The sequence below is a fragment of the Aptenodytes patagonicus genome, chromosome 13, assembly GCF_965638725.1.
Source record: "Aptenodytes patagonicus chromosome 13, bAptPat1.pri.cur, whole genome shotgun sequence".
NCBI classification, from domain to species: domain Eukaryota; kingdom Metazoa; phylum Chordata; class Aves; order Sphenisciformes; family Spheniscidae; genus Aptenodytes; species Aptenodytes patagonicus.
The window spans coordinates 4203504-4216171 of NC_134961.1; the positions used below are offsets into that span (position 1 = coordinate 4203504).

The 12668-nt window shown below is 52.6% G+C and overlaps 1 protein-coding gene across 1 annotated transcript in view; it reads right to left on the minus strand.

Annotated features, from left to right (window-relative positions):
* Positions 1 to 5230: 5230 nt before the first annotated feature.
* HS3ST4 (heparan sulfate-glucosamine 3-sulfotransferase 4) overlaps positions 5231 to 12668 on the minus strand; it is a 66695-nt gene continuing 59257 nt past the window's right edge. The window contains exon 2 of the mRNA XM_076351186.1: positions 5231 to 6136. Coding sequence (XP_076207301.1) covers positions 5500 to 6136 — 637 coding nt within the window. The 3' untranslated portion in view covers positions 5231 to 5499. The remainder of the gene's footprint in view (positions 6137 to 12668) is intronic.

Here is a 12668-nt window from a genome sequence, read left to right on the forward strand (position 1 = left end):
GCAACCTGGCCAGCTAACTAATCCCCATGTTGCTCTCCTCCCAGGCTCGGGTGTCAGAGAAAAGCTCTTTGTTCCAGTATGTGAAAGCTGATGGCTGGAGCTCTTGCTTGATGCTCTGGTTTCCTGTATTTGCTGATATAGGTGCAGAAAGCTCAGTGCTACACACAGGATAGGGAAAAGCAGTAAGCAACAGGGTCTTATATCACCATCTAATATGTCATCCTTATTCAAAGGGCTCTGTTTGAAGCCTGGCATCAGCATATACAGAACATGTTGCATCTTTGCTGGTACCTCTTCAATCTGGTTTGCAAGACATCCTGGAGGATGTGACCTTGGAAGGCAGGTGGAATATCGAACCTGCATAGTAAGAGCATCTCCGCATCGGTGGCAGCCTTTGGGTACAGGGCAGTTAATAAATAATGAGGATGTCAAAGATAACAGCAGGAAAGTGGAAGCAGGTAACAGCTTTGCAGCCAGCTTTCTGACAGCTGCCTGGCAACGTCCAATTAAGAGGCGCGCGCCACCGTTAAGCCCAGCGCAGAATGCGTCCAGCGCCGGGACTGGGGGTGTTGTGATGCCGGCACCAGGGCAGCCTGCAGCGCTGTGCTTGCAGCATGCGCTCCCAAAGGCAGAGGGAGCAGGCAAACGGAGCAGGGGAAGGAGACATTGCAAGAGACAGCTGGGTCAGCTAACTGCAGGACTCGCTTTCTTGGGACTTGCCAGAGAGGAGCACATTGGCCCTGGCCCCATGCCGAGGTGCAGGTGCTGCTGGGGCAGCTCCTCAGGATTACGGTCCCTGCTCACACAGGTGTTTGTTTCAAGGATTGCATTACATCATGCCACAATTCAAATATTAGGAATCTGACTATGTCTGAGGTGTAATTGATCTTCTGATGACTTTTTAAACAACTGGTAAGAGGGGACTGCTTTCCAAACAGCAAAATCTACACCAAAATGATCTTGATTTGAATAATAAGTATTCCATCCGTGTTTGGTAAATATACCAGTGTTAATGGTGCGTAATGGTGCCTGTAATTGGTGTCTAAAGTTATTTAAAAGTAAATTTACTAGAAAATAATTAGCAATTTTATAGTTCACTACTTCCTAATTTTGTTGATAAAAGTTTTTCAGTGGTTTTTATCAGATGACACAATAGGGCTGTGCTGTGAAATAGCTTTTTTCAAACTAGCAGGAAATTGTGCACACAAAATAAGATAAAAAAAAATTTCCCCCTAATTTCTTTGCCTGGCAGACAGCCTCCTCTCTCCTTTTATTATCCACTGATTTATCCTTAATCAGCAGCAAGTGAAACATCCCAGGCATTGCTCGGGGATTTGTTCTTTGTGACCTTGGACAATGCACCCCGAGCTGCGAGGCCAGCGAGGAAAGCTGTCCCCCACCGCAGGGACAGGCCTGCTGTCCCCCACCACAAGGACAATCCTGCTGTCCCCAGCACTGGGTCTGGGGGGCCGGTGGCACAGGAAAGCAGCATTTGTGCTCTCTGTTGGTAGCTGACCTGATCCCATGCAGGACATCTCTGGGGACACTGCCCATCAGGCTGGAAACCTCGCCATGCCTGGGACCCTGCAGGTTGGGTGCTGGCCCAACAGTTCTGGTCATGGTCTGGTCCTGGTCCTGGTCCTGGTCCCGGCTGTGGCATGCGCCTTCCCCCGGCATGCACCTTCCCCCTTTTGGCACCAGTGGGGCTGCGTCCCGCGCAGCGGGTCGGGGTGGCCGCTCAGGGTGGACTGGCTGATGGCAGGTCATGGCCAGCACCTGCCGTGGGTCTGCTGCTCACGGGGTGTTGGTGCTGCTGGGGGGGGCCTGGGAGAAATGGAGCAGAGAAATGCGGCTGCTACAACGTTTTATTGTTTAGTGCTGTGGGTTCAAGTGTTCAGTTCAGGATTTTCATATTGGTCAGATACAGAGTGACACCGGCAGACAGAGACGTGTTTGGGAGGAGCCGACAGCACAGCAGTTTGGTTTCAGAAAAGACTAACTCTCCATTTCCAGTCCCTGAACCATAAAGTACCAGCTTTTCCAGAACAATGAATCACCCAGTCTGTGTATAAAATGAAATATAATTTATGCTTTGCTAATTGAAATCAAATACAAAATTCAATTTCCTGTGTATTCTAATGCTGACATTTGAATAGTTTAAAAAAAAAAGTGTTATTAACCTGACTCCCTCTTGTTTGGCAGGCCACTCTCCGGCCACATAGAAAACAATTCCCCTATCAAGCCCCTGCATTAGCACAGCAGACACGGGGTGCATTTCAGAAAAACAGAAAACAGAATAACCCCCCAGAGGCCCCCCCTGTGCCGCCCGTGCCCCCAGCCCACCCCCAGGGTGGCTGGCGCTGCCCTGCTCTCTTCCAGCACTGCGAAGGGGCCGGTGGCACTGCGGCGGTGCGCAGGGAGGCGGGAGGTCCTGTCCCGCCGTGCCGGGGTGGTTGGTGTCTGTGGGGCAGCCGCTCGGGGGCGGAGGAGCAGGGCCGCCTTTCAATGCCAGGCGCTTGGCGGCTCCTCCTGAGCTGGAGATTGCAGCCGATATAAAAAATAAACCTCTGAATATATGGCAGAAAGAATGGGAGCAAGAGTCAGGGGCAGGTGGGCGAGGCACGGGCAGGCCCAGCACCTCCCACGGCCAGCCCTGCTTCTGTAAACCATCAGGTGGCCCTTCCTGGGGGGGCCAGGGGGCCGGGCCCGGCTGAGCCCTGCTCCAGGGCCTTATTCCACCTGCAGGACTGAGCCCCAGGCGTGACTGTTCTTCATCCCAGTGCAGGATGGATGCTTCTGCCTGGCCCGGCCACATGTCGTGACTTCCTTAACAGCGTGCTTCATTGGGTTGTAACTCTCAGACAAAGACGTGTTTTCAGATCTCCTGTTCCTCCAGTGGTGGGCATGATGAGAAGAGTGATGGTGGCTTGATGGCAGTCGGGGACCAGAGGCTTTTCCCAGGAGAAGCTGGCCTGAGCTGCCCAGGGAGACACGGGGCAGCACTCGGACCAGACCAGACCAAGGCTGGGGTGTGGAGGGAGACCTGCTGGGTGGGGATGGGGTTCTCAGGGGCTCTTTCAAACTCAAGGAGACCTTGCTCAGAGAAAAACTGCTCCTGGTTAAGCTGTGGATAGGGGCTGAGAGAGTCCAAGCTTTGGCCATGGAGGCGATGCACGGTGCCATGCTGACGGCTGTAACAACCGCAGTCATGCGCAGCTGCCAACTTGCCAGGTCCCAGTGATGCCATGAGCTGGGACTGCGTTGCCCCGCAGCCAAGCCCCTCTGGCAGGCAGCCAGGGCTGCCGGTCCTGCCATCTCCACTGCCAGGCTCTGCTCAGCACCATCAGGGCCAGCCCGCCATGGCATTGGGGCTGCAGCACGCTGGGAACAGGGAAAAAAATTCTGAATATCCCTTCAGTGAGGAGCCTGAACGCTGGGCCTTGGTGAGCCCCTCATCCTCCAACTGAATCCATCGAGCAGCTTGCACCAAATTGTGTAACAACAGTTTTCACTTAGGAGCTGATCTGACATTTTAATAATGTGGGAAATACTGTAAAATTATTCCTATTACATACTTCCAATTTTCATGTAATAATTATGGGATTTGTGAGTCTGTGAAAAACTGTGTTATGTCAGGTGTTGTTTTTAAATCTTATCAGGCCAATAGCAACTGACATGATGTTAGCAGGGACCTTGCGGTGCCTCTCCAGCATGGCGCACGATGTAAATTTTCCAAACGGCTTCAGCTCCCTTTTTCATCCAATCCAAGGCACCAGCACCACTTCATGGTGTAATGAACCACAGGACAGGCCATGAAACCCAAAGCAGGTTCAGCTTGTTACTCAACGTAACAGCAATTTCATTTGGTTAGCTGGATCAGTAGGGGTTTCTTGCCACCTTAATCAAAACTGAGTCTTGGTCCGCGCACAGCAATACCACACTGCATGTCTGCTGCTTTCCAACAGCCAGGAACCCAGCATCTGAAAGGGGACAGGGGACGTGCACACAGCTACACTCCACCCGGGAGGTATCCTTACCACTCATTAAATGAAAGAAAGCGGCCAGCAATATTTGAATGCCCTTAGAAATCATCCATGTGAAGGGAACATTTCATCAATGGTAGCTCAGCATTTTTCCTTTTGTTCCCTCTCTTATTGTTTTTCTCTCAGTAATGGAGATAGAAAGAGTGCAGCTGTGTCAAAGTGCTGCTGTCCTGCTCTCCACTGGTTCCAGCATGCAGTCTCATCACATTGCTGGAGGAACCACTTGGGATATGGGTTTATTCTACAGTTTCTACCAGGATTTGCAAATTTGGTTGACTTGGTCATTTCCACTAGCAAGCACATATTTTTTGCGCAGAGCAGTGCTCACCCTGGGAATTAATTGCTTTTTTGTAATTCTGAATTAAAGATGAAGGCTGCTTCCCCATTTTGCAAACCCGGCTGTCAACAGCAAGCAGCAGAGATCTTGTTTTCAAGGTACAAATGAAGGGCAGTACCAGGGGCCCTGACAGTCAGCCCTGCCCAGGCCCTAAGCTGGGGCTGTCCTCCACACCTCTGCCCTGCAGTCACCCTCTCGGTTCCCACCAGGAACGCCTGGCTCTAAACCGTGGAGCAGGGCACTGCACAGCCTTGCCGGGAGGCTCTGCACGGGCATGCGTGGCTCCGCACCGTGCCTCGGCAGGCTGGCCAGGCAGTGAGATCCTGGCTCGCTCCAAGCGGGTGCCTGTGAGCAGTCTTCAGTACAGCTTCCAGGAGGAGCAGGGGATCCGGGGGAGGCCCTGTTTCTGATCTTGCTGAGCATCCCAGCAAAGCAGGGACGACTCTCTTCCAACAGCGGCTTTATACCCATCTGTTGGAGGAGAATTGGGCCCAGGTGTTTTGTGGCACTTGGTAAATACTAGTTTTAGTGCAACAAGTAATTGAAACGTCTGGTGCAAATGAAGTTTCTGTACATAGTTCCTTTGCAGCGTAACTGGCTTTATTCCTTCCACACACAAGTACCAGTGTGCATGTGAATGCACATGTTCTGAATTTACCATATCTGATGCTGCTGTTTGGGCAAAACTAAAAGCCAGGGCAGGAGAAATCAAATCTATGGGTTTGTCCCAGTGCTGCTGGGTTTTGTGAGCCACCTTCCTGCTCAGCTAGCTGTGGCAGGAGGTGCTGGTCCTGCCTGCCTGGCTGCGAGGGGGACACCAGCAGCGAAATGTCAACACGAAGCAACCTATCACTCTGAGGAGCCCCGCTCCCTCCACCTCCTCCTCCTCCCACCCGCCCCCTGATCTCTCAGTGTCACGGGGGGAGAGCCCAAGTGCAACCCAAGGTGACATGCCACTAAGGTTTCAGAGCTGGAAACGTGGGCCGGCTTTGGCTGCAACCCTGACAGTGCGAGAGTCTTGCACTCGCAAGGCTGAGCCTCTAGCCCCAAGTGAGTTTTGGGTGTCTAATGATGATTCGCATCTCAAAAGAAAAGAGCTTTTTTCCTGATTTCATGGTTCTACTTATCACTTTCTTCCTGCTCCCACTGGAAATCTTGGCCCGTCATTTGGTAAAACATGACATTGAAGGGTTTGTAAAACTTCCGCAGTCTGTGGATGACGTCTGGGTCTATTTTGGGGTGAGTTCGACCCTTGGACTTGCCCAAGCACCGGGGAGCACTGCTGTCCTCTGGCTTCTTTAGACAGGGGAACCCCTTGGTTTTATTAAAATAAAAATGTTTCTCTGTCACAATCCTCTTGAGGCCTAAGAAGTCCTGGACCTTGGCCATTTCCCCGGCTGGGTCAGTGATGAGCCTCTCGCCACTGACAAAAAGGATTTGGGAGAGGGGGAAGTACTGGAGCCAGTTCTCCAAGTGCAGGGCATAGATCCCAATGCGGATCGCGCTCCAGGAGGCGTCGATCAACCCCAGGGTCCGGTTCTTGAAGGCCAGCACCTCGAAGGTGGGGATCTCTGGCTTCTTGGAGAGCGTCTGCGTGTAGTCCGAGATGGCCCGGGTGACGGGGTTCCTCACCACCACGATCAGCTTTGTGTCCTTGGCCATGGAGTGAATGCGCCTGGGGGCTTCGTTGGTCACGAAGTAGCTGGGGGTCTTCTCCATGGTTATCTGGCCATCCAGCGTCTTGGGCATCACGTTCCTGCGCAGAAGCAGAGGAGGGGTGGTTAGCAAGGGGCCAGGCACGGGCAGACACCTTGGTGTCCCTCCTGCCCCATGCAGATGTTGGTGAGACGTTCAGGAGAAGGGGTGCTGCCACACCTGCAGGCCCTGGGGACCAAAGCACTTCTGGCTTTGTTTCTTCTCGGACCCTGGATGTGGTGGGCACCTGAAGTGTTAAATCAGCCTTGGTAACACATTATACAGTCAATTCGCCATAGGCATATGTAGACAAAAGTTAATTGACAATAAACCTGTACAATACCTGTCTGTTCAGCAAGCCATCTGCTTCCATTTGCTCAATTAAGCCTATTCACTTCAGAGTCTTGTAACAGAGTGGTGCAGTTAGGATTACACAAGACCTTTTTGTTATGATGACATGCTTTTAAATGTCTCAGCTAATAAAACTTAATACAGAATAAGATCCCTTGCTTCTAGTACAATAATTAAATTTATTTACTATCTTGTGTGTGAGAAAGAATGACTTTTCTTTTATCTCTAATTCACATGCTCTGTCAATAATTAATTGCTGCTGGGTTTTGAGCTTCCTGTGCAAGCACGGTTATTGGCCAAAAGGAATTTGCCTACTGGATAAATTAGCATGTAGCAAGACTTTCCTGGATAGCATATTACCATATTGTAAAACAAAACTGCAGCGAGATAGCATTTATATCTAAAAAACCGAAGAGGTAAATGCTTGTCCCAGCTGCCCCCAGTTAAAGATTATCATAGCAAGCCAGAAGGTATTAAATGATGTCCCCTGCAAGAGCATTACAGCCTCTTTCACACCTCCTTAGCCGCCGGGTGCTGGAGAGGCTGGAGGGCAGTGCCATGAGCACTACCCACCTCCCGCTCCTGCACGTGCCCTGGCCACGGCCGTGGGCAGCCCCAGCCCTGCCACCGTGCCCCGCCAGGCTCCTCTCCAGCACCCGCTATGTCGTCCGCAATAGAGATGCCCAGGTGAGAAAGCTGCTGGATCCCAGAAGCCGTGAAATGCCCCGCCTCACCTGCCGGCAGTGACCTGTGCAGATGCTGACCTGTGCAGCGCGGAGGGAGCGCCGTCAGCTCCCGACGCCCTTCCCAGCACCCTCTGCACGGACCGGATGAGGTGAGACAACACAGCGGGCCGCAGAGCCGCGGCGCCTGCATGTACAACCATGTCTGCTGGAGCACTCCTGCACAAGGCTTTCCGTACCTGCAGTGTACCTGTTCAAAGGTTTTACAGGCACAGTATTGACTGCTTCTTAAGTGTGTTTTAACAATATTTTTATCTTAAGTCTTTCAAATACTTGTGCCTAGGCACACCCACACAAAGCATAGATTGTTTAACCTGTTGTCGGCTAATTTGCCCCGAAGATGCGGTGCCTGATGGTGCTGCTGCCTGGGAGGCATGAGGAGGAGTGGTGTCACTGCTCCCAGGAAGCACTTGCGGCACTGGCCAAGTCTCCTGCAGCAGACACGGAGGATGGGGATGCTCAGGGTCTTGCAGGATTATCCCTTCACATTGCAACTATTTTTAGTCCAAACATATGGTGAGGAAACAATGTGAATAGGCTGGAAACGGTTCTGTAAGAGCACCTTGGGCACCAGCGACCGCAGTGATGCTGACGTCAAACCACCAAGCCCCAGGAAACAGCCGTTTTAGGAATTATGCAGCTGAAGTCTGCAAGCAGAAGTGGCTGTCAGACAAGGCCCAGCTAGATTTGCCTGTCATTGTTGCCTTGTATTTGTGCCTGCTAAACACATTGGCTTGCTTTAAACGTCCCTGTAATTTGTGTATTTATTGCTGGTGTAATCCATCCAACGGGGCTTGTTTTGCCAAGGTGCTGCTGGAGGAGGTGCCGGGTCTCCTGTCAAGGCAAAAGCAAAGGTGGGTTTGGTGCTGCCATAGGGCTGCTCATGCCTTCAGCATTTTTGGGTGAAGAGGCCAGTGGGGTCCTGTGGCTCCCCCTCTCCTTCAGTCAGCATCTTTCCTGTTGAAAAATCTTTAGCTGAGTCCTGGCAATGGGGATTTGTAGGGAAGCAGGGCTGCAGGACTCCAGCTCACCCTTTTCAGGGCCAGCACGCCAGTGGCCATGCCCTGCCAGGGAGCTCGTCCCTCCAGCGTTGTGTCCCACCAGAGCTGCCTTCCCGACATGGCAGGGTGTCTGCAGTCCCATCTGCTGCCCAGAGCACTTCGGTGCTTTGACCCTGCCTTGCATCGGCCATCTGAGTAGCAGTGATGTGCAAGGAGCAAGGATTAGTCAGAATGATGCGTCTTGAGGTATTTTATCTTAAGAAAAGCCTGAATAAGTTAAGAGGGATGCAAGCACTTGGGGACTGCAGATGCTGCAGAATTACGGACTGGCTTTCCTGGGGGGGATCCAGCACTCAGATTTAACAGCCCTGTAGGAAGGAAGCATCTTCTATGGCTATCCACATCACAGCAAGGCCCACAGCGTGATCAGGGATTGAGTCCTCGGGTGCCCACTGCTGTACAAATAGGGTCTCCTTCAGCTGAGTGTGAGGTTGTGTAAGGGAGTGGTGCAAGGAAAGTGCACAGAAAATGAGATTGGGAGGTTGAGCACGTGGAAAGGCAGCACTTACCCTGAGGGGGACTGGAGCAAAAGTGCTCCCTGCTGCTCTCCGAAAGTGTATGACGGATAGGAGAGCATTGCTGATGCTGGAGTGGGGCTTCCCCTCCCCAGCGCCACGCAGCACCAACGCTCCAGCTTGCCACCCTGGCGGGGGGCAGTGGCCAGCTGGGCACGGGCACCACCAGCTGCAGGGAGCAGTGGCTAGCAACCTACCCTGTAAGGGCATCCCTCCAAACTCCTGGAGCTGCACCAGGGCTCACCCAACTTCTCAGCCTGTGCGCGATTCTGACCGGTGTTTGTATTCCCATGGAAATTGCATTCACTCAGCAGCACGTCTCTGAGAGTGACTGGCCAAAGATAACCCTCAATTTCAGGATGTGACCCACTGCAGAAATCTCCCTGCTGCAGAGTCCCACTCACTGGCCTTGGCGGGCACTGCCTTTGCATGCACAGTGAGCTTGCAGTGCACCAGTCCCTTCTGTGTTGCCCACAAAATACAAGCGTGGCTGTGTAAAATTTCCTGTTTGATTTTTTTTTTAAATATTGCTTAACAAACTTGGAACTGAAATGCTAAAATTTCTGCACAGAAATTATGTCTCAGTCTTGATGTGACAGAGCGGTGAAAGGAAGGAGAGCTGGGGGGCTGAACGGGAGGAGGGCTGGCGGCTGCTGGGGACTGCCACAGGCAGCACCTCTCTGTGCAGCCGGTCTCACAGCCCGGGTGCTAATTGCCAGCGGTGGAGGAGGGGGAGCGATCCACTTCCAGCAAGGACGAGGGCCGCAATCACAGGGCATCTGCACCCCGCAGCAGCACCAGACACCCCAGGCCCAGCCTTGCAGGTGTGACTCGCTGGTGGGACCCGGCCCTGAGCCTGCGCCAGCAGCCAACACGGCAAGCTAAACTATCTTGTAAAAGCTGTTCAGAGAAACGGCACTGAAGAGCAGGCCAGCAAGGACCTCTGAACAATGACTCCATTTCCCTACTACCAGGATCCCCTTCAGATCAGGTGTTTTGCTCTGAACACACTCAGCTGCAGGGGCACAATCACTCCTTGCTGTCACCACCCTCTGCTGCACTCACTCACTTGCCTGGAGAGGCACAAGCAGCACAGTGATATTGCTGGCTGCAGTTCTCCCCCCCCATCCAATCTAGTCCCAACCTGGCAGAGTGCTCGCAGCGTTGCCATCTCCCTCCTGCTGCTGTATCATCCGCTGTACACCCAGATGCCAGGAGACAATGCCACTCCTGGCTGGGCTGGCTGAGGTTTAGCCATTGCAGTCGTCTGCATGTTGCAACCTGCTCCTCCAGTGAGCATGACTCAGGTGTGGTGCTACATAGATCTCGCCAGGGTCCAGACTCCAGCACTTGGGGCAGCATCTGGCACTGGAAACCACTTTGGCAGTGGCTGGAGGCAGTTTCCAGCCCTGTTGGGATGAGCACTGCACACAGACTGAGCCACAATCCCTGCCCCAAAGAACTTCCAGAAGAGTGGGAGCCTGCGAGGAAGAGTGGCAGCCAAGCTGCAGGAGCCAGCGCCTGTGGCTGTCCTTGGGGCTGTGCCATCGGCCTTGGAGAACACGCGGAGTGAGGCAAAGAACTGAAACCAGGGAATAAAGGTGCTTCCAAGTGACTTTGCCCAGGACGCTCCCAGAACGGGTTTCTATTGAACCATTAATTACCAAAATCAATGTGTTACTCTTCTGTTCCTTGCTCCACAAAACAGTTATTTTATCATCAGTTACAGCTAGTAATTTGTATGCATTTCCTTTTTAACGGATTCTATCACTAGCTAGCTGCAGACCACGTTTTACCCTACTGCTTGCTGTCTTGTGCTAACACCCAGAGCACCTCCAGAGTACCAGAGCAGCCAGCCCCCAGGGACAGAGGTACAGCAGCCTGGGTGGTGGCTGGGAGTTTTCCTGCCAGGTCGCCTGTCTTTGACACCGGTCAGTAATGGGAGCCGTCGAGGAAGGACTGAGAATCTCTCAACCAGCTATGGGATTACTGTCCATGCTCCTTTCCTCCTGATCCCTGTCACTGAAGATTTAATGAAGTCCTGAAGCAGAGTTTTAATATTGCTTCCCAATCTCTGTAGTTAATGGCAACTCTATATATGGTTAACATGCACAAAGGTGTCCAGTCCCTCCTGTGTCTTGCTAAATTCTGTGCTCAAAGACATCAAGCAGCAACAGGGTCCATGGACTCATCCCTCAGTGCTCGGGCAGTGTTCTTCATGCCGGCTGTGTATTCACTACTGTCCTGCTCAGAGAGGATGGGAGAACGGAGCTCTCTGCCTTCTCCCTTTATCCCAACCTCCATTTTACACCATGGTAAAGCTTGAAAGGGCTGGACCAGCTCCGATGCTCCCTTTGCCAGCTCTCCACAGGAATACTGAAGGTCTCAGTTTACAGCAGGTTCTCCAGAAGCATCCCTTCCAGGCCAGGGTCATGTTTGATCCTGAGCTGATAATGGGGGTGAAGCTCTGGGAAGGCTGACCTGGGGCTGCTGTTACTCCTCCTGCTGCTGCTGCTGGGAGCTTGGATCAGCGCTTTGAGACAAGAGGGTCAAACGGGACCAGCGGGATTGCAGTGAAGCCATGGCATGCGGCACTACAGGGAACAGGAAGAGGCAGCTCTGATTTTTGAGTGAAGAGGGCATCAGCTGAGACAGCAGTGGCCTGGATAACAGGAGAAGGAGCAGTGTGTAAAAGTCCTACGTTGCAAATGGTGCTGGACTGCCACGCAAGCACAAAACACCATAACCCGTAGTGTTCAATTACCCTGACACCCGTGCAGCAGCACCGCACACTTGTTTGTGCTGTCTCAGACAGGATAAGCTGTTTTCCTATGCAATTGTCTCAGCAGAAGGAGGGACCAGCATAGGCAGAATTGGCTGGTGTATGCTCCTCTGAGTCACACACCCTGGCAGCATGCAGCAGGCTGTCAAATGTCAAAATGTGGCGATTATGAGATGCTAAAAGCTCTGCCGGACTACGAGCAATGGACTCTCAGACAATAGGGCTCGAGGGGACCATTGCTGCCGTCTGCTCTGACCCTCTGCATCGCACAGGCAGGCCTGCCCTGGACCACCCGGGGCGCTGCCTCCACTAGCACATCTGCCCTGTAGCGAGGAGCTCCGGGGAGCGGAGGGGGCAGGCAGCCCCGGGGAGCTCCCGGGGTTAACTAACACCACTCACTGCTACTTAGCACCTCGGCTGCAGTGTGTATTGGTCTAGCCGCGGCCACTAGTTTCCTGGTTTTTTGGTAATACGTCTTTGTATCTGGTCTCTCTCCTAGCTGACGACGCTGTTCTGCAAATAAGTGCCTATGGACTCTCAAACTAAAAGCTCAGAACAAACGGGGGCTGGCTGGGCCCCTGCCCCTTGTGCCGATGCTCTGGCTGTGCAATCGGACTGGAGAGTGTAACCGACGGTATTTGTGCTGCATTTGCTCCTGCTCCCCCCGACCAGCATCTCCCCGGCACTGTGAGCCATCTGCAGACCCTCCTGGGACATTTGGGCAGGTTCCCAAGGACCTGGTGCTCACATAAGCCTTCATTTGCTTTGTATTATGGATTGTGTCTGTGATTTGTGGGGTTTTAGATGATAATGCTTTGAGATGAAAATTAATCAGAATTCAGAGGAAGTACTGCTGCTCTCCTTCACCCACGCTGCCGCTCCTGCCCATCCCGCCACTGGCAGGGCTGGGTGACAGCCAGGAGCAGGGTTCCCTCTCCTTCCAGGCACTGCCATGCCACGGCAATAGCCACTTCATGGACAGTTTTGTAAACAAGGATTTTGGTCCCCTCTTCTCTAGGGTCAGGGCAAGATGATTGTCTTGCCTTTAATATTATACTTACATAGCTTTTACTTTAAATTATGGTTTCAATAAGCTGTTGCAAAAAAAACCCCAAACCTCTAAGCCTTTTCTCTGTGGTGG